This window comes from Camarhynchus parvulus, chromosome 14 (assembly GCF_901933205.1).
Source record: "Camarhynchus parvulus chromosome 14, STF_HiC, whole genome shotgun sequence".
In the NCBI taxonomy this organism is placed as follows: domain Eukaryota; kingdom Metazoa; phylum Chordata; class Aves; order Passeriformes; family Thraupidae; genus Camarhynchus; species Camarhynchus parvulus.
Genome location: NC_044584.1, coordinates 12,477,062 through 12,498,873, shown reverse-complemented (window position 1 = coordinate 12,498,873; position 21,812 = coordinate 12,477,062). Strand labels below are relative to the sequence as shown.

Sequence of the window (21,812 nt, the reverse complement as noted above, 5' to 3'; positions counted from 1 at the left end):
TCCGCTCACCGCCTGAGGTCTTTCCCCCCCCACGCCAGCTGGTGGAACAGTCCCGGGGAGAGCCCGGGTCAGTGACAGATCTTGGCGCATGCGCAGGGAGCGCGATCCGAGCGGCGATGGCCTCTGGTTCTGGTCGGAGCTGCAGTACTCGGGTTCGAGCCCCGGCCGCGGCGGGCTGTGGCAGGCCGGACCCCGGCAGGGCGCTGCGTGGCCCCAGACGTCACGAACCTCTCGGTTGTCACCCCGTTGTTGCCTACGGGGGCACCAAAGCCTTTTCTCCGCGTACGAGTCCCGCGCTGGAGCGCTGCACAACCGCAGCGGACAGCATGCACCTGCCCGTCCGACAAGCAGCCCCCGGCGTCCCAAACCCTGGGCTTTTCCTGAGCTTTATTCCTGTTCTTCCAAGCTGGAGTTACTTTTCGGTACATATCCCCGGTCCTATTAGTGCCACTGCTGTTATTCAATAGCGCTGTTTGCAGCTGGCGTTGTTTGCGCAGGGGTGTGTTGGGATGAGGGCTGGAAAGGGCACAGCCTGTCCGCCGAGCACTGGGCAGCGCACTCTACATGCTTATTAAATTTTACTTAGACCTACAAACCATCCATGCCTGTTTTTAGTTGTTCATGGAAGAATTCGTGATAGTTTCAAAGGCACTAATCCAGGTCACAGAGCTAACTACCAGCTCCTGCCTGGAGATGGTTCCCTCAGTCTAGCCTGAGCCCATTGCCCGGAGCAGGGGGAACTCCCGGCGCTCCTGGATGCGGACCTTTCCTTCCGTGGCCAAGGTCTTGCAGGACACCTCACTGCGTGCTCAGTGTCACCTTACTGCGTGGTGTCACTGCTCAGTGTCACCTCACTACGTGGTGTCACTGCTCAGTGTCACCTCACTACGTGGACTTCAAACTGGTTCTGTGAGTACAAAGCTGTGTACGCGAACCTCTTCAATAACCTCACACCGTCTGCCTTTCTCCTCAAGTTGTCTCAGCAGCAGAGGGCAAAGCAGGGGAACCCCACCGGCTGCTGCTGCTCAGCAGGTGTGCATCGGCCCTGCTCAGACTGCGAAACAAGGGCAAAACTGAAAAGAAAAAGCCATAGCATACTAATGTCAACACGCAACAAGGAAATAGTTACAAAAAAGATAATAAGGAAACAGTGTCTAGCTTCATTTGTCACTCAGTAGTTGCGGCACTAGTGCACAGTGACCCCATAGTGCTACTTAGACCGAAGCCAGGCGACACGGTCACCTACATCCTGGGGTGAGTGCACAGGCACTTGGGAAGCGAGAGCAGGAGCCGACACCCGGCTGCCCTGCCATCACCCGCGGGTCGTCCACCACCCGCCGGGGCCCGGCGTGCGGAGCCCGGCACAGGGAGCGCTCCGAGGCCGCGGGGATGGCGGGGCCGGGGCGGCGGCAGGCGGGCCCGTGGGAAGGAGGAGGAGGAGGAGAAGGAGGAGGAAGGAGAGGCGGAAGCGGCGGCGGGCGATGGCCGGGGCGCTGCTGCGCGGGGTGCGGCGCTTCCCGTGGCTCTGCAACGTGCTGCTCTACGGGGGGCTGTTCGCGGCGGGGGACGCGGCGCAGCAGCTGCTGCGGGGACAGCCGCCCGACTGGGCGCAGACGCGCCGCGTGGCGCTGGTGGCCCTGGCCTTCCACGGCAACTTCAGCTACGTGTGGCTGCGGGCGCTGGAGCGGGCGCTGCCCGGCCGCCGCCCGCCCGCCGTGCTGGGCAAGGTGCTCTGCGATCAGCTGCTGGGCGCGCCCGTCGCCGTCCTCGCCTTCTACACGGGTGAGTGCCGGGGGCTGCCCCGCAGAGCCCCGCGCGTCCGCCGGCCCCGCATCCCCCGGCAGCGGCCCCGCACCGCGACCCGCGCACAGCGGGACCGGCATCGCCCCAGGGGACCGGGGGAGGTGGGGACCCCCTGCCCGCCCCGCGCCGCTCCCGCGCCCCAAAGCGCCGCTCGGGGAGCGGGGCCGCGGCCGGGGGGCTCTGCAGAGCCCGGCAGCTCCTCCCGAGGATGCCCGAGGGCGCTGAACCGCCTGTGGCGCTGCAGAGCTTTCCAGGAGCGGTGCTGGACCAAAGGAGGCCTGCCCTGAGCTCGGTCAGGCGCGTAGATTTCAATTAGCAGCAAAGAATGCAGAGCACCTCCCGCGGATTGCAGCATCCATGTCTGTTCGAGTTGCTGTGCTCAGTTCTCAGCAGCAGCCGTCTCGTTTTCCAAAACACGGGTGTAAATGTCAGGAAATGCCATCGTTCAGCGAACCAGCTTCTGCTGTGAGTGTCTATGCAAATAAAGCGTGCTACTAATGGCTGATCTCAAAAGCTAACAAGTAACAAGATACTTTAAAGAAGTCTAGTATCTATTTCAGAAATAAACATGAGGGAATAAGAAAATAGGTGAGACTAATGTAATTAAATGCTCTCATTTAACTTAATGTGGCAAAAGAGTAAGACAGGTCCTGTTTTTGTCTGGGATTGGGAGACCTGCATTCTATTGCTCCAACAGGGAAAATACTCAATTTGTGATTGAAGAGAAATGAGGTAAATAAAGAAGTCAAACACCAGATACTTCTGCTCAAGATCTTAACTATGTCACAACTGAGGCTGAGAATTGCCCAAGGACCAGAAAGATCTGAAGGACCAGAAAAGGGCCAGTAGAAGTCCCTGAATTGGGTAGCAGTAAAACAATATATCCATTGAGAGATACTGATGACCCCAAGACACGGGAATACCTGGAAAGTTCCCAGAGTTGGGCTGAGGAGCCTCTGCTTATGTGCTAAATGCCTTATTCTCTCTCTGGTGGGTGCAGAAGGTGCTTTTATCCTCTCTGTTCCACCACACCACCAGAGGTGTGGCAGAGAAACAGATGCCACAACCCCTGTACACCCAGTAAATCCCAGCTGATCCCAGGTGTCAGTGCTGGGAGTCAGGTCAATAGATGAGGAGATTTGGTGCTATTAGGTAGTCAGAATGGTATTTGTGTAACAGCACCAGCTTTTCTCTCAAAGATATTATAATGTATTTTGAGAAGGGTCTGGGATGTCACTGGGAAATGTGAACATTTCAATTTTTGCATTTTTTCTAATTGTTGTAAATATTTTACCACTAGGAATGAGCATCCTTCAGAGGAAAGAGGACATCTTTTCAGACTGTAAAAAGAAATTTTGGAATACATATAAGGTGAGGCAAGCAATTTGCTTATCTCACAGCTAAACAACAACAAAAAAAGGACTCTTTTTTTACTCTTTCTTTCTTTCACTCCATTATTCGATTATGTGTAGGAAGCTTTAAGTACCAGCAGTCACGTGAAGTGAAGGCAATTTGGGTTAGGTAGTGCTGCCAGATGGGTGAAATTATGCTATTTAAAAAAATGAAATGTACAGTGTTTATATACATAACACTTGCACCCAGCTCTGTTTGAATGACAGCCCTAAAATAGAACATTGATTCGGGGTTTTTTATCTTTTGTCTTAAGAACTACCCACACACCAGTGTTTAGTTAGTGATACTATTGACAACACTTGTACACCTATTAAAATAATTAATTACAGAGACACTTTCTTTGAGAATCATTTTTAGGCTGTACTTTTCAGTGACAATCTTCTCACTTTCAGAAACAAGCCCCCTTGTTTTAAGAAGGCTTTGCTGTAAACAGCTGGCTTTGGTTTGCATTTCTGCATACACAAGACAAAATTATCTATGCTACCTCAGAGCTGAGCAAGCTGAGAATGTTAAAGGCTTCTCAGATGCAAGAAGAATGATGGATGGATTAGCAGGGAGAAAAAAAGTAACAGGAGAAGATGTGATTGCAATGTGAATTTCTCTTCATATTGTAGAACTATATAGGTAGGATGGAAAAGGATTATTTTTATTCCTATGGAAGATGATTCTAAAAGCAGTGCCCACTCTAGCCTATCAAAACATAAGGTTTCTATCAGCCTTATGTTCTATGAGTAAATTATCCATTGATTTTTCTAAATATGCCTTACGTGTATGAGTAAGTAGAAGGAGCATTGCAAGTGTGAAATAAATAGTGTTCAGTGGTATTTTTCATTAATGGCTGAAACAAATGTTCACATGTTTAAACATTTGTTCACCCATCTGGAAATGCATTTATTGTGTCTGGTGTCAGATGCCTGTGAAGAATTAACTGTGCTTAGGGTTTTGTATTTAAAACGAGTTAAAATGATGTGTTTGAAAAACTCAGAGCATAGAGGCTTATAGAGATGATGAGAAGTTTGATATGGCAAACCCTAGGTTAAGCAACTCCATTTATAATTGAACAGCTTTTATTAACTTTACTGAAATACATTTCAGTCATCACTGAATGTGGAAAAAATGACTCTTGGTGGTTGAGATCCATAAGAATAACAAATTATTTGTTTTCCTTTCAGACAGGACTGATGTACTGGCCTTTTGTGCAGGTGAGTTCTCAGGGTGGCTCTGTGAGCCTTTCCCTGCCCTAGAACCCAGGATCCTCTCCCATCCCCACTGTGTCTGACCCCAGGAGGAGCAGTGGGGTTGTTGGGTGGGTAACAGTGCCTGGAGATCCTATCCTATCCTATCCTATCCTATCCTATCCTATCCTATCCTATCCTATCCTATCCTATCCTATCCTATCCTATCCCCACTGTGTCTGGCCCCAGGAGGAGCAGTGCAGTTGTTGGGTGGCTAACAGTGCCTGGAGCACTAACTGAGCTCTCTCTCCTTCCCATACAGCTGTCAAACTTCATTCTGATCCCAGTTCACCTGAGAACAGCTTACACTGGCCTCTGTGGCTTTGTCTGGGCTTCCTTCATTTGCTTTTCCCAACAGAGTGGAGATGGCACAGCAAAGTCAGCGTTCATGTGGCTCCAAGGAGAGAAGGTCAATGCAGATGAAGAATCATCAGACAAATAAGAACTTTAGTTCTGAACACATTCTAAATTGCTAAACTGGGTTTGTGAAAGTCAGTAAATTACACTGCAGCCTCATGTTGTGTTTAAAATAAGCAGTTATTTCAACATTTGGTGGTTAGTATAAGCAGTGGAACAGTTTGTCTTTGTGCCTGTTTATTTTTCATAAAAGAGGCCAGTTGTATATTGACATTTAATTATTTTCATGCTGTCAGCACATCTCATCTGGAAACAACTGACTTACAGGGCAATGTAAGCATTTGTACATCCTGTCAGACTGCCTCACTGGGGAGAAATATTAACTGTAATTTAATTTTCAAACAAATTGTAATTGCTAGAAAAAGGAGAGTAGAACATTAAATCATCAGTTGTCGGATTTGACAATTGTTATCAATGCAAGATTGCTTTGCAGAACAAAATTTAATGGATTCCATATCTGAAAAGTGGCATTGAATTTGTTTCATTGAGAGGAAACAAAAGTGCTGTGTTTGTAAAGCCCACATTTCTATGGGGCCAACTTGTTTTATTCTACGTGAAAATTTATATAGGAAATTAATTATTTCATAGAATATACAAACCTGGGCTCTATTTGTACATGTTTTATCTCAGCTGGGAGAAAAAAGATTACTTTGGTCAGAGCCCTTTGGAGTGGGTGCTGCCCATTGACCCTTGGGGTCAGTCAAGCAGCTCCTGCATGGTGGATCCCCCCAAGCCCTGCAGGGAGCTTTGGTTCTGTGTGCAGCCACTGCTTCCTCTGCTCCTCAAGGGCCATGGGAGTCTTGACTCCTTACTCCTTTCAGCTGTTTCATCATGCTGAAGATATAATTAAAATTTTGATGAAAAAAACATGGGAAGGAAGGTAGCATGAATGGCAGAATCCACCTATATATATATATATATATATATATCAGGAACTTCCGTTTTTTCCTCAAATGCCTTTCAAGCATTCCTATTCATAGAAGACACTGGGTAGTTATACATAGGAGACTAGGAGAAGGTGAAAAATTAATTATGGATTTACTTTGTCAGCTTGAGGATCAGGTCTGGATACGGGTATTTTTTAAATGTGCATTTGTATCTCAAAATAGGCACTGTGCAAATTTCTGTGGTTGCAGTGAGTTGAAATCAGACCAGTAAAGGAGCCCTTGCTATATTAGAATGGGATTTTATGCCTTGAAGTTACTAAATTGTAAGCTTGAAAGAGTATCTGATTTAATGGGTCTGATTCTAAAAAGAGGACTCATCCCTCTGTTACAATAATAATAAACCCCTTAGAGGAATGTCTGAATTCCTCAGCCTTGTCTAAATAGTGTTCCAAGCCTGCTTAGGCTGTAAATATCCATTCTTTTGGCCAGCAGCTGTACTACTTAATATATTGCTAACAATTATTTGTCACTGTAGGAGCCCAGTGCTGCTTAGCTGAGAAAGGAAAAGAGACCATGCAAGCAGTGCCCAATCTATTTCAGGTAAAATCAACCTGTTTAGCATAACCCAGTGCTCAAGAGTGATGCAAAGTGCCCACATGGCTTTGGGCAGAGGACTGCAGCAGTGAGAGAGGGTAGAAGGCAGGGGGCTGCTTCCACAGCCTGCTCTGCTGGCAGGCAGGGGGAGGAGGTGCCTTCCCTCTCAGCATGGACAAGTCACTGCAATTCCATCTGCAGCTGCACAGGCAGACGTGGAAGAGCACACCTGCCTACAGCCTCAAGGTGGAATTAATTTTAATTGACTTTTGACACCTTTGGCTCGGACATCTCCAGCTTGGCTGGTTGGTTTAACTGTGGATGTTGAAATGTGCACTGAAAGCCCATTTCTGTCCCTCTGGGACATGGAGGCTCAGAGGGGTGGCTGATGTGTCAATAGCTTCCTGGTAGATATTTGGTGAGCTGTATTCCCCTGCTGCATGAATCACCAAGAGTGAATTGAGCAGTCCTGATGCTGGACATCCCAGGAGGAGTAGGAATGCACAGAGGAGCAAACTGAATTTTGTCTATTTAAAAAATGAGTGAACAGATGCTTCAGACAGCTATAGCTGTTCAACTGTTTTTGTGTGTATAAAGTCCTCAGGATAAAGAAGCAATTTCAGTAATGGGTTTTTTTTCTGTTGATATTTTTGGGATCAGACTGGTATTCTAAAGTTTGTTCTATTTAGTAAGAGCTAAAAGTTTCAGGTAAGGTGTGCTAATTAAGTATTTAATTTTTTTTTACAGATGCTATTTATTTTTATTTCTGCCTGTGCCTTAAGTGTTTAATGATTAATAGCATTCACTTGGAGAAGGGAACTGGAAAATAATGTCATTACAAGGCGTGAAATGCTGTTGGTTTGCTGTAAGCTGAATGTGATATTTTGCTGTAACTCAGAGCAAAATATCTTTCTTCGTGGGTATGGTAGGTGAAACTGCATTTCCAGATGAATCAAGAATTTATAGCTCATAATCTGTATAATGCTGATGCCTTTTTTCATCAGGACTAACTAATAAATGAAAGATCCATCTTTTATTTTAAATGGCTTAGAAGCTTATACAAGCTGTGCTTTATTGCTCTTGCTTCTGTGCTACCAGATTTTTGCTTAGGAATTTGAGCTAAGTCCTGTTTTGTCTTCAAGTTTCTCTGGCTGGGGAGTTCATGATTTCTCTCCATCTTTTATTACTTGAAGTACAGTTCTTTCATGTAATGGAAGCCTGTGGCTCTTATATTTCAGTAGACTTTAGATCCTGCATAATCCTTTCACTTCCTCCATTTCTCTTTAGGCATTTGACAGCTAAGTAACACAAATCCCTTTTCACATTAAAAAAAATTGTGGTTTTGTGTTTTTTCCCTTTTAATTGTGAGCACTGATTGGTCTGACAAATATTTCAGACCCACAAAATGCAAAATAATGAAGACAATTTCTCAGTGTGCATAAATTAATGGACCTTCTAAAGATTTTCTTCCTCTGACAGTTTAGTCTGAGGACTTATTCCTTTAGTTGTTAAAGCCTTCATTATTCCTTGATACCTTTTTGGCTTAGAAGATTAATTTCACAGGATAACAGAGTGGCTGAGGTTGGAAAGGACATCTGTATGTCCATCCCAGGTCATCTAGTCCAACCCTATTTGACACATATGTAAACTTTTGTTTGCTTCTTCTAACAACTCAGTAATTTCCTGCGGGAATAAAAAAAGAAATAAGAAAATGATGGGCAAGATTTATCCTAATGTCTCTCTGCTATCCTTTCAAAAACACTCATGAGGGCTTTATGACTATTTCCAGGAATTGCACTGATCTTACTGCCAGCTGAACATGCAGATTTCCACAACCAGCAGGATGAACAGAATTTTACATCACAGAGGTGCTCAGGAAGGAGCAACACACTGCCAGTAGCTATTAGGGCTGCAGTCAGGTGATATTTTTATATCATGGATCCTCTCTAAGAGCAAATGGGATGAGCAGACATTTTTATCAGTTCCAGCTCCATGTTATTCTGAATGGCTGTGGAGATTTGAATTTGATAAAATGAGAATTTCAAAATTTATTTTTCTACTGCAAATCTTTTATGTAAATGAACCTTCTGTGCTTACTAGTATGCTAAATACATCCTTCTTGGAAAATTCAGCAGAAGGCCTCTGTCTTTTTCACACCAGAAGCACCCACCAAGTAACACAGCATAAAATAACCAGTTCCTGCTGCAGCAAAGGTGAAACTGCCTCTAGTCTGTTAGCACATCTGATGTGTTGAGTTCTCTTTATAGAACAACCCTTGAAATCTATGCAGCTTCAGCCTTCCAATTCTCTGCTGTAAGTGCCAGTGCTTCCTGCTTGTGCTGCTGCCACTACTGCTAGTGCCAATCCAGTGAGGTGTCCAAGAAATACTTGAATTTTACTAAAATAATGAATTTTGAGTGGACTGAAATTGTCTATGTTTTTGCAAAGGCTTAATAAACATTAAATGCTGTTCTTTGGCTCTGTCTATCTTTAACTCACATGTGTATAAACAAAGCCAGATAATTTGTAAAGTTCTTATGGGATCTTCATGGAGCACATGCAGCAAAAATCTCAATTTGATGTCACAGACCTTAACACAGCAGCAGAGTAAAAACTAAGGAGGGATTATTCACTGCCTTTAGAGTTTAGTTACGTACATTAAATCATCTGCCATTTCTGAATAAATTCAGAACAGAACTTCCATCTTCATAGTCTTATGCTGAAGCCAGTGGACTTTTATTAAAAAGATTCAAAATTTTGATATAAGTATTTCTTTAGATAATTAATATATTTGCAGGAGGAATGGAGGATTTCAGGTTGGAATTAGATATAAACAACTTTTCTAGAGAACAGAGTTAGAAATGGGGTCCTTACTGAAGGACTTAGTCAGGTTTGTGGGGGATACTCTTGGGAAGGAAATGGTTCAGAAGATTTGAGGCTGAAGGCAGTAATATATTCCACAACTGGAAGAGAGACACCACCTCCACTCCCTGCTGTAACTTCTTGTATATTTAGAATGAGGAGGAAGCTTTATGGAAAGAGTTCAAGTTGAAAAATTCTGTTTCATAGACTTCAAGGCCAACAGGGAGAAGAAACATCACTCAGTCTGAATCCTTGGGTAGTGCAAAGCAAAGAGTTCTTCCTGAATCAAACCAGTGATGTTGACTCCAATGCCATCTTCTAGGAACTAATCCAAACGCTTCAAGTGACAGAGGACTCTGTGTCTCAAAGAAATTATTTATGTGTTCTTATGAAATTTTATTACCTACCCACATCAGTCTAGCCTTAACATTCTAATAAAATGTTACTTCCTTTCTGACAAGATTTAAAGACTAGCTACAGCAGGAAAAGCCTTCTGTGTGCATGTAGTGGTAAGCAGAGTTTTTGTTTACTCCTTGGATAAACTGGGATAGCTTTAGCTCTGTTAGCCCTTTGCTATATCATTCTTGAATCTCATTTGCAAACCCTTTTTTGCTGTGCAACCTCTAATTTGAAATGTAGACAGTAATGCTGTATTAATCCCAGTGACTTTCACATGTGCCTCAGATAATATTTTTTCTATCTCTGCCTAATATTCCTGTTCTAAACAAGCCAAGGACTGTCTGTCCTCTCTTAATGTCTAAATTGCACTAAGAACTCACATGCACTTGCTAAGCCCACCATGTCTGAAGTTACTGTAATCCATGTTAAACAAGAGCAAAGAATGCAGATTATATGTCTGTATGTGTTGCATAAACTTATCAACATCATCTACTCTAATAAACACTGCCCTTTTTTTTTTTTTTTTTGCAGTTTATTAATTTATTGTGGTCGTGCCTAAAAATCTTGCACCTTGTATCCAGGTAGAAGAACAGTTTAGTGCAAAGAATAGAGCAGAATGTATCATTCCCTGCTATGCAACAGCAGTAGCAATTACACCTTTTAGTGCTGAAAGAAATCTTGGGCCTGGAAAAGTCTAATGAGGTGTGAAGTAGGGTCAGGAAAGACATTTTCAAGGACAGCTGTGCTGTAGCAGCAGGTAGGTGAGAGAGCTTCAAGAACTGAAGAATGGGTGGCTTTGTTTGCTGTGTTCAGGGAAAACCAGTCATGAAGTGGGGCTGTAAAACAGCAGGGAAAAATGACAGCAGGTGAGTGTGCACACACTTGTGGGTTGTGTAAGAGATGGAACAGGGACACCTATGCTAATGTTCCCCTCTGCCAGAAAACCTTAAAATGGGATATTGATAATTCCCTTTCCATTTTACACCCTCAAGACTGGCAGAATCAGAGAGACCAAGAGGGAGCATGGATATGTACCCTGGCAGGTAGTTCAGTCACCAGAGACACTGGGACAATGGGAACTGGCTGGGAATGAGAACTGTTCCCCATTTCTGTCACTGTGCTTTATCCAGTTACAACAGAACCCAAATGCACAAGCACCCAGATGGCTGTGATAAATACAGGGTTTGGCCCATATGGGCTCAAACCATGCACACAAAGTTCTCCAGCACATGAGATCCTTTAGCTGTGGAGGAAGTGTCAGCTTCATTCTGAATTGTATGTCCTTTTACAGGGTGTAACTTGGTGGCAGAGAAATTTAAGTTACAACTCTTCCCTGGAATTAGTATCTTACTGTAGCTAACATGCCCTTAGTGTGTGCATACATAAGAATAAACTCTCATTATTCTTTTTTTTATTTGCCAGGATAACAGCTTTCCTCTCATTGCTGAAATATTTGGGAAAGAAAATATGAATTTTGATTATTCCTTTTTCCACTTCTAGATGTTTGTTTTTTTTCCTGTTCTATGATGGCCTGGAGAAATCTACCTCTGGGAGACTGGTGTCCTGTGGTATTCTTCTTTTGCCATTGCTTACACCTCTCTGGGAGTTAAAACCCACCTTTATTCATCTACTAAGGGTGTCCAGCTGCTTCAGTTTCATGCATCACATACTTTTACATCCAAAATGTACCAAGACTGTTAACTGCAGCTGATTAGCCATGACATGCCAATGACACGGAAGGATTTTGTATTAGCTCTGTATCTAGTTCATAATGGTCATCATACCATGAATGTAATGAATTATTATGTGTTCATAACTACACCTGATACATCATGGCAGTTACCCATACAGAGTTTTGCTTACTGTTTAGGGACAGAAATTGGCAAAAAAATCCAATGGAACACAGATACAATTATAGAGAGAAATTCAAATTGTAAAGAAACCCTTTAGAAGTCAGGGCAATGACTTAATAGCTTCCAGTTCCAGTGAGGGGAGTAGTGAAATGGCCCACAGAAGTGAACTTGCCTGTTAGGGGTCATGGAGCATGGACACTGCACGGGGACATGAATCAGCAAGACAGTGGCACAGTCTCTTTGGTGCCTCACAGCTTGCAGGCAGTTTTGAGTTCTCTCTGTAAAATACCAACTTGTGTAGGTAAAATGGGAGCTTACAGAAAGTCACCTTTACATTTTGGACCATGTGAAATGAGAAAAGGCTCAGGCCCTGAGAGAGCTGTGCCTGGAGCTGCTGTGCTGCTGTGTTTGCAAAATTTACACAGGATGTTTATTACTTCAAAATGGACATGCCCACATACAGGCTGAAATATTACTTGTTGCCTGCTGTGTTTGCAAGTCTAAAATAGCCCAGACCAATTTATGTCAACATCTATATTTACTGAACTCAAACATCTGTTTTTTCTTTGTAGCTATGGACACCCATCACTGATGCAAAAGCCACCTGCACAGTGACTCACCTGCACAGCAGTCACTTCAGTCATACCACTGGACTTGGCTCCAAATGCCAAAAATAAGACTCTTACATAGGCAGCTTCACTACCCATGGTATTAGTAATGTATCTGACAAATGCTCTAGCAGCTTTTTCTGTGAAATTTGTACCTTAAAAAGACAGTGAGCGTAGAAAGAATTCACTAAGACAAAAGTAAAATGGGAAAGAAAAGTGTGAAGGAAATATGTTTCTGAAATCTCTGTTTTGGTCAGAACTGCAGCTTTTGAAGTCCACAGATTGTTTCCATTCTTTCTACCAGACATTTATGCCCTGACTCTTTGCTGCTGCATCTCCCAAATTTGTGCTGTGTATTCTGACCTTCTATAAAAAAAATTAGCTGAGATAAACCTAAGTAAGTCATGTCTGCCATGGGGAAATCTGTGATGTCTGAGAGAGGCCAGAGAGCAAGAGATAGGAGAGTGGATTTGCCAACTGTTCCTGCCCAGCTCTAGCTCCTGGTGGCAGGATTTAGTGAGAAATGGGAACTGGAGCTTCCAGGGAAATTACTGCAAGAGCAAAGTGCACCTCTGTTTCTCTACCAGGTATTTGTTAAAAGCAGTGAGAAAATACCCAAATGTTTGTATTTTCCGCATTAACAGTGCTTTCAGCAGAAGAAAACCAGTCTTCATGAGTAAAGAAATGCATTTATAATTTATATTGCTAGGTCCACTGAAAAACATCATCTTAGGAGAGAAATTTAATTCCTTTGGCAAATGCAGCCATGACTCCAGCAATGCTCCAGGGTCACACTAACAAAAATACTGATATTACATTAGCCAATAATTGATACATACTTGGGATTTTTGCTCTTGCAAAAATCTTTGTGCAGAACCTCTCTAGAACTGGACTGTTACTGCATTTTGGAACTTCTCAAAATGGGCAGGTGAAAACTTCCTAATTACAATAAATCACCTTATATATTCTTTGCTTTATGTAAGTAAATTCTTTGCATACAAGTTTCTGCCTAGTGGGTGTTTTTCAGCCATACTAACAAAAGCAGAGCTTTAAATATTCAACTATTTCTAGGATAACTCCCCCATCTCCTAAACAATGCAGTTGGGTTGTAATTACCTAAAAAACTTGAAAGGATAGTTTGAAATTAAATAGTCCAAAAATTGGCCTTTCTCCTTGATCAGCCTGTTTCCCTTAATCCCACTCTCATCCAGATCCCAGATGGACTCTTATTCCTCCCACGCTTGTATTCCTCACTTCTACCAGTGAGTCAGTCCAGCCCACCCCAGCAGGCAGCTGCACTGTCACCCAAAATCAGCTGTGCAGAGTCCTGCCACCAGCTTTTCTGCTTGACTCACAGCTCTGTTTGGGCTCTGTCTCTAAAGGCCAAACCAGTGAGGATGAGGCACTGCACAGCCAACAAGAGCTGCTCCAGCACGTCTGGTGCTCAATTCATGGCACATCTCTGGGGAGCACAGCTGACAGAGAGAAATCAGAGTGCCCTGAAGATGTCCTAAAACTGTCTAGCTCATCTTGTTGGCTAATTCCAATTCTCAGGAAGACAAGTAGAGAAATTTTCAGCTACAATTTTAAAAGCAATGTGGAGTTGTTCTTGCCTCTGGCATGTGAAGCGCTCCTCAAACAAAATTGCTCACACAATAGCATCAGTGTGTGCCAGTCCAATTAGTAAGTGTACCACTGAATCCAGAGGTATTTCTGAAGTATTGATGATTAAGGACAAGAGTTTGCAGGCAAAAGTAGGTGACAAACAAGTGAGCTTTCCCAGTATTCACCCAGAGTACCCCATGATTCTTTATAAGCAAGGCAAAAAGTGTTAAACCCCTGATTTGCAGTGGGACAGCCTGCCTAACTCCTGCTTCATTGTCTTTATGTGAGAAGTTATACCACTCACAGTGAAGTGCAATGTGATCTCACTAGGAAAGGTAGGCTCCAACTGTAAAATGCTGTTCAGGGATTTCATCCATATAACCTCCCCTACAACAAAAGAAAAAACTTAGTAATAACAGTAATAATCACCACACTTGTGCTTCCTGCAAAGTAATTTCCTTTATTCCCAGCAGGCTGCATAAACAGCAAAGCTGCATGCTGATGAAAAATGAGAGACACAAAATTGCATCACTTGTTTGAGTGCTGTTCTCTGGCTTCTGGCAACGTGATGCTGAAATGAGGGTCATTCCAGTCAGCGCAGGACTTTTAGGAAAGCCAAAGGCTGCGTGCACAGGAGCCTGAGATGTGTTAGACTGCAAAACCATGAGTGGCTGTGGATGTCACCATTATTCCCCAGCTGCTCAGGTCAGAAATGTGCTCAGCGCTGCACCGGCCACAAGATGGACAGTTCTACCGTACTCTGGCAGCGAGCGGGTTTGCGAACTTGGCCGCGCAAGGGGAGCAGGGCAGGGCTGGGCTGGGCAGAGCAGGGCTGGGCAGGGCTGGGGTGTGCAGGGCTGCGCAGGGCAGGGCTGGACAGCGCTGTGCAGAGCAGGACAGGGCTGGGCAGGGCTGGGATGTGCAGGGCTGCGCAGGGCTGGGCAGGGCAGGGCTGGACAGCGCTGTGCAGAGCAGGGCAGGGCTGGACAGGGCTGGGATGTTCAGGGCTGCGCAGGGCAGGGCTGGACTGGGCAGGGCAGGGCAAGGCAGAGCTGGGCTGGCACCAGCAGCGAGCCGCGGGCGCGGAGCTCCGGGCAGCGGCCGGGGCGGGCAGTGCCCACCGAGCGGAGGCAGGGCCGGGCGGGCGGGGCGTGTGTGCAGCATGTGCGAGGTGTGACACGGCTTTGTGCGGCGGCTCCCCCGCCCCGGCCCCGCACTGAGCATGTGCCGGAGCCCCTGCCCGCCCCCCGCCCGCGGGCCCCGCGCCGCGCACCGAGCGCCGAGCCCCGCGCAGCAGCGCCCGCGCCGCCGCATGGGCTGAGGGTGCCGGCCATGGAGCTCCGCAGGTCCATCTCGGCCAGCGCCGAGGCCGAGAGACCCACGCGGCGCTACGGGGCGGTGGAGGAGACGGAGTGGAAGGCGGAGGCGCTGGGCAGAAGTGAGTGGGGGCCGCGGGTGCGGGTCCGGCCGGCCGGGGAGCCCCGGCTGCGGCGGGGCCGGGCGGTCCCGGGGGCTGCTGGCGGGGCGAGCCCAGCCCGGGCCGCTCGGGGAGCGGGGTCCGTGTGACCGCTTTGCCCTCTGAGCCGGGGCTTGGCCGGGCGCTGTGTGGGGCTCACAGCTCGGCTGTGCCGGGCGCTCCAGCCCCGCCGGGCCGGCTCGGGGCTCCAGCCTTCCCTCCCTGCGGCACGGGCGGCGCGGAGCCCGGCAGGGAGCGGGTGCCCGAGCCGGGATCACCGGGACCGGGTGATTTGCTCAGCAGGTGGGATTTAACATAGAGATTTTCATAAATGTTTGTAGTCTTTAACGTGTTTCACGTTTGGAAAGCGTAGATGACGATCACTTTGTTCCCTCGTTATCTCAGGCAGAGGGTGCAGCAATACAGCACTTAATTCACACCTTCAGTGGTTGCGCTGTATTGATGAGCTGAACAAATGTTCTGTGCTGGGAGAGCTTTCTTGAAATCGTAATTTACCAGGAAGCAGCAACTGACATAACCTGTCCTAAGTGCTGATGGAAAGAATAGTTGAAAGATACATCACTGCCAATTCATATTATCCATGGGACCTTGTTGTCTGTAAGATACCAGCTATTATTCTTCTACTGGCAGAACTGTCTTCTTTACAACCTAATAAGCCTGCAAACCTCGTATAATTTTCCAGGTAACCACTGAGACAAGAGATCTTGAAAAGCTAGTCACAAAAACTGTACTAGGCAGTATCAAGAAAGACATTTTCTAAGTTTCACCAAGTGTTTGGCTTGGCCACAGAAATGTAAGCTCTGTGCGCTATTTGTTGTGACACCTTCAACTTGGCTGGTACCGGGATTGCTGATGTCTTTGGTTCCCCACCCATCTTTTGATGTGAATTGTGAAGTCTCCCCTGGGTGCTTTTAAACATGGCATGGCTTTGCAGCACCTTGGTAGCAGATTTAGCCAGTGCATCTGCTATGTTTACTTTTCAGAGAGTGCTGTGTTCTGGAATGGTACTTCACCTCTAGCTTCAGTTTTCCATGGCTATGTTATTGTCTACCATATGCTGATGACAGGGTGTAATTCCCCAACTGATGCTTCAGTTGCAGTGTTGGTTTTGTTGCAGTGCCTGGCACAGATTCAGCAGTGAGAAACTCCACACTTTCTAAAATGGACTCGAAGACTGAAATCTCTGTTGACTGAGTTGGTTGAGTCAGACACATGCAACAGTTTTGCAGGCTCCCTGGCACGATACAGACGTGCTTTTCTTGTTCTCATAACTGGGTCTGGTTTTGTTCCAGCACTCAGGAGCTGAGTGCAGTGTGGCACTTGTAATAATAATAATAAAAACTGCTATCCTGAGGTGCCAGGAAAGGTTATGTCTTGTAAGTTTTGAACAAAAGGTGGTCTGTTTGGAAGACAGCAATATGCAGGCTGAGAGGGAGATCTGATCTGCTCAAAAATACGTGCACAGCACTGAGCTGCCCCCCAAATCACAGACTGATACCCAGCACCAGAGTGGGCTGTTGGCAGAACTAGGACCCCATGTCCAGGTGTGCGCCCTGGTTCTGCTCTGAGCTGCCCTTCTGCACACTGCTTTCTGTTTAATGAGAATATTTCCCTGTGTATAACAATTTAAATAGGAATAGGAATTAATCTAGAGACCATGATCTGTTCTTTGAAAAGCAGAAAATTATTATATTATATGTTTGAATAATTGATTTCTTTTGTTTGCTCTTAGGCTTCAGCTTTTTAAAAATACTGTGGAAAATGCTATTTATAGTAACTGGTTTAGCTGATTCCTACCTATCTTTCCTATTTAAATACTAACACTGACTTCTGGTCACACTTTTGCATTGATTTAAAAGAAATAGATCTTACTATTTACTATAATGCTTCCTTACAGTCATCCTAAATTGCATGGCATGATGACAGTAGTCGCCAGACTGTCTGTGAAGGAGCTGAAAAACTGTCATCCCCTTTTTTACTGATGTTAACAATTAGCCTTTGGTATTTGCATGTTTTTTGAAATATGAAATGCTCGTTAAGAGTATTAACAAAAGCAGAAGTTTATTACTGCATATGAATTTGCCCTTTTTACTCTGAGGATTTGTGGTATTAAATCAGGATGTCTTTGGAGGCAGAACTTGTGTATCTGTACAGCGCTGCACAACAGAGTGCTGCTCCCTGTCAGTGCCTGTGATGGGAGGGCAGTCTTATCACAAGGGAATGTACATCCTGATTATGTCCATTGCAGGGAGAACGAACGTCATGGAAGTCAGGCAGCTGCTCCTCAGTTTGTCGGATGGATGGGAGCTCTGTGCTGGCTTCTCTGTCCATGGTACTGAAAGCATTGCTGGGTGTTGGTTATAAACGAAGATGAGTTACTTCACAGCAGCAGAATGTACATCATGTATATTTCTATCCTGCCATGGCCTCTTTCAGCCAGGTCATCCGTGGAGTTCAGCTGGTTCAGAGCAGCTGAGGATCTGATGCCCTGTGACCTGCAAGCTTAAATTGCTTAAAGGGGTCTCTTTAACAAGTCCCTGAAGCCTTTCTCTTCACATGCAAGAGGAAATTTCTAAGGACTAGAGAACAGTAAAAATGGTGGTTTACTATGTACAGGGCAACTCATCTGTTTTCTAGTGCATGCATAGAAAAGACAAGCTTAGGAATTGTCAGGCTTGTGTAATAATAATGTGGTTACAGCCTTCCCAGTAAATGATTTTTACAACATAGTCTTGGGGAGCCTGCTCTGAGGCAGAGCACTGGAGCACTTTGGTCAGTCCTTATTACTGAGTGCACAGCTTCATTTAGAATCATCTGTCTTGCTGCTGGCAGAGGCTCATAAAGCCCTGATTAAATAACTGCATGCACACCAGGCAAAGAGCCACAGAGAAACAAAGCAGTTTTTCACCGTCCTTTTGGACACTGCACTTCTCAGATACATTTCTGCTGAGCTTTTCTGTCCTCTCGCAGTTTCTATGAGGGCTGGAGCTAAATGCAAAATTTGCCAGGAATCCTCCAGCTTGAATCAGCATAACGAAGCAGAAATGCCTGAAAACTGCAAAGGTTATATTTTGATGCAGTTTAGTGCACCATGAAACTTGATTATTGTTTTCATTTGAAAGGTAACTCAGCACTGGAGGTGAGCTGCCACACTCCTGTATTGCAGAGATCCACATTTTTGACTGTTCTGGAATGTGACGTGGAGAATAGAGGAAGGGACCCTGTTACAGATCAGTACTACAGAAGCTGGAGATTCCCATCATGAGATTCAGCAGTAGCATGAAACCTTCACAGGTGGCTTTTCTTGCTCTCCCTTCTTGCTGTGAGTGTTGTAGCACAGGTTCTGTCCAGGCAAGGAGCTGTGAGAGCACTCCAGAACAGCACCAGTGGGGTGAATCTAGTTCTGAGACCACTCTGATTTGTTTCAACAGCAGGAAGACAGAACAGGTCTCAGGTTCACTGAGATCCCGGGCTGACATATGTGAAAACTTATTTCACCATACTCGCTTAGTTTGTCTTCAAAATCCTTCTCAACTTGTTAGCCAGAAAGACTCTTGTTTGTATTTACATGCTCTGCTGCTGAGCACTGAAAACACTGGCTGTTTAATATTTTGTTTCTGTCATCTGATAGTTAAATATTCAAACAAATACCTTTGGGCCTTCTTTCGTAATACCCCACATGTTGCACAGACACCCACAAAGCCATGTTGGTGCTTTGCATAAAAACTTCCTGTTACTTCAACCCTTCCCCAATCAGTCAGGGATGCAGTATGACCCTGCCCATCATACTCTCATAACCCAAGCTCATCATGTTTCCACTCTGATTTAAAATAAAAAAAAAAAAAAAAAAGAAAAGTAAAGCTTCAGAGGCACAAAAAGAATGTATATGACCCAATCACCACTGTTGTTCCTTCACAGTCATGCCCTTGTGTCACTGTAAATTCCCCATAATTGTTAATTGTATCTATTACAGGCAATAAAAGACACAAAACAAATTAGGCTTATTCAGACCATCTATTAAATAGGTGGGAAAGAGGCTAACTGAAGGATACACACAGTTATGCTTCTTTTTATAGAAACAGCAAGAATGCTGGCTTTGTGAAGGTCTGAACATGGGCTTCCAACAGAGAATGTAATTAATATTCTTTCCATGTCTCCATTTTAAAAAAACCCTAACCCACAACTGTGTAAAATTTTTGAAAAGAGAGTGACCAAAAAATGGAAAGTGACAATAAAACATTAATAGTCAACCCTAGACCTTTTTAGAAAATATCAGGCAAAACATCGTCATCAACAAAGACAGCTGATTGGAAGGATGCTGCCAGTTCTGGATTTTTACCTTGTTCGTTATTTTTAATGTTAACATATTTGTATTGTACTTCAAGAGGAAAAGCAGCCATGTCTGATCTGTGGAACCAAGACAGAACTCCCACACTGAAAATCAGAAAGGGTTTTCTAGAAAGGATGGAGGCTGTTTTCTATAGAACAGTTGTAAAACTCAACAGTTGTAAAACTGCTTTGATGGCAGTCAGATGGCTCTAAACCTTCCCTACACAGCTTAGTGTTTTTCTAAGTCAATGGTGATTTTGGCTAGCAGTGTGTACCTAAAATGTTCCATTTAATAACCTCCACCAGGTCATTGCTGCATCCCCTGTATCTCATGGAGGAAAGCTGTAACTTGGGTTTTCATTTGTTTCACAAAGAGCCCAGAGAATGATTGACAGAGTGAGACTAATCCAGTTTATGCTATTATACACATTGTCTCATTTTTCTAATTCCCCCTCCCACAGCTGGTTGCTCCAGGCAGCTACTGAGACAAAGAAAGAAGGAAAAGGGAGAACTGGAAACATTTCAGTGCCTCAGAGTGCATTCCTACTAAAATATTGATCAACAGTGGGGAAAACTGTGACTCTTAAAGCAGCTTCTTCCAGGTGATACTTTATGTGAGTGTCTCAGGGCCACAGAACAGAAATATATCAGTTAATGGCCACCCTTGCTCCCATAGTCCCCCTAAAACATTTCATGAGTTTTGCCCTTCCATCACTTTTTGTGTCTGGCTTTGTGTGTCCAGGGTTTCTCAACAAAAAATGCAGCTTATTTACTGCCTAACTTGTCCCAAGGTTCTGGACAACCAAATCCATCCTGATTTAAGCCAGAGGGGATGAGAAAAACAGGAAGAGGCTGAAGGAGCTGGGGCTGTTCAGGCTCCAGAGGAGATGGCTGAGAGGAGATCTCAGCAGTGCCTGTCAGTGTGAGCAGGGAGGGCTCAGAGCAGGGACCGGGCTCTGCTCCCTGGCCCAGCAATGGACCAGGAGGAACGGGCAGGAACTGATGCCCGCGAAGTTCCACCCGAGCACGAGGAAGAACTTCTCGTGTGAGTGACCGAGCCCTGGGACAGACTGTCCAGAGAGGTTGTGGAGTCTCCCTCTCTGGAGATATTCCAGAACCGTCTGGACACAATCCTGTGCTGTGTGCTCTGGAATGACCCTGCCTGAGCAGGGAATGAGAGATGAGCTCTGTGCTCCCTACCAACCTGACATGTTCTGTGTAATCCTGGGTAGGGGCTGCTGTGCAAAAACATGGTGGTTATGATGGATCTAGATCTTACTGCTGCACATGCACTCACATGTCTCAGCAAAGACATTTCTCGCACCTGAGACACTCGTAAATCTGAGGGTTAATGGCTTCCAAAACTCTGTGCCCAAGTCTGCCAAGCAGGAAATGAACACTTAACATGTAATGCAGTGTTTATAGGCAAACCAGTGTCAACAATAATTGCTGAAAGAGTCATAGATGAATCTAAAGTGTCATATTTGAGACTGTTGCTCATGAATTTTCTCATTTCCTTTAAGCATATTTTACAGAAAAAATGAGTTAGATTTGGAAAGTAGGACACTTTGAACTACACAAATCATCCTTGCTGTTGGTAGCCTGTGGGATTATGGACTCGGTCTGTGTAATTTTTTTTTACTGTGTTTGATAACTGATGTCTTAGTTGCATGGCATGTTTTCATCAGAGAAACCACTTGTGAGAATGTGTGTACGTCTGCCTCAAGGGTGGTTATAAAACAGGAATCAAAACTTACATTTGGGATTGGGCATGCACTGCAAAGTACTGTGTATCCTGGCGAGGTTTCTAGAGTTTTCTTGTAGTTACTGTGCACAAGAAAGTTTGGAGCTCAGTACTCTTTATCTTCTTGTAGTTACTGAGCACAAGAAAGTTTGGAGCTCAGCACTCTTTAATCTTTATTCCCAGAGGGATTTTCTTCTGTAACCAAATATGTTCCATTTTCATTAAAATCTTACTTGATAAAATAGATCCAGAGACAATAAATAATGCTGATTTATTTCCATGAAACATGTTCTGCTGTCTGCCTACTTAAAAGGCACAGTATAAATGGATTCAAAACTCAGAGATGAAAAATGTATGCTTGGAGGGCAAACTATGAGAAATCAGGAGGAGCACCCTTGGATAAATTATGTTAGTTGCCCTTCAGGATCAGCAATGAAACATAAATTATCAACATTCTGTCAGCTCATAACGGGCAAAATATCTGAGAAAATAATTTTAAGAGAATTTGTTACTGAATGAGGATGAATGGTTTCCAGTGACACAGGCTGCTCATTGCAAAAACCTAATGACTGCAAACACTACCAAA

At 44.8% G+C, this 21,812-nt stretch overlaps 2 protein-coding genes across 3 annotated transcripts in view; both read left to right on the top strand.

Moving 5' to 3' along the window:
* Positions 1 to 1,481: 1,481 nt before the first annotated feature.
* On the top strand, positions 1,482 to 8,819 carry MPV17L (MPV17 mitochondrial inner membrane protein like). Of its 2 annotated transcripts, XR_004061136.1 has the most exons (5): positions 1,482 to 1,782; positions 3,104 to 3,174; positions 4,389 to 4,418; positions 4,714 to 6,355; positions 8,139 to 8,819. XR_004061136.1 is itself a non-coding variant. In XM_030958131.1 (4 exons), exons 1-4 carry the CDS (start codon positions 1,482 to 1,484, stop codon positions 4,891 to 4,893), a joined length of 582 nt encoding a protein of 193 aa, XP_030813991.1. In that variant the 3' UTR covers positions 4,894 to 8,819. The 2 variants fall into 2 exon arrangements, 1 of the variants encoding a protein (XP_030813991.1); XM_030958131.1 differs by having other exon boundaries at positions 4,714 to 8,819.
* A 6,125-nt stretch (positions 8,820 to 14,944) lies between these two features.
* The window catches only part of BMERB1 (bMERB domain containing 1), a 45,463-nt gene continuing 38,595 nt past the window's right edge, over positions 14,945 to 21,812 (top strand). The window contains exon 1 of the mRNA XM_030958489.1: positions 14,945 to 15,114. Within this exon, the coding sequence (XP_030814349.1) occupies positions 15,009 to 15,114 (106 nt within the window). The 5' untranslated portion in view covers positions 14,945 to 15,008. The remainder of the gene's footprint in view (positions 15,115 to 21,812) is intronic.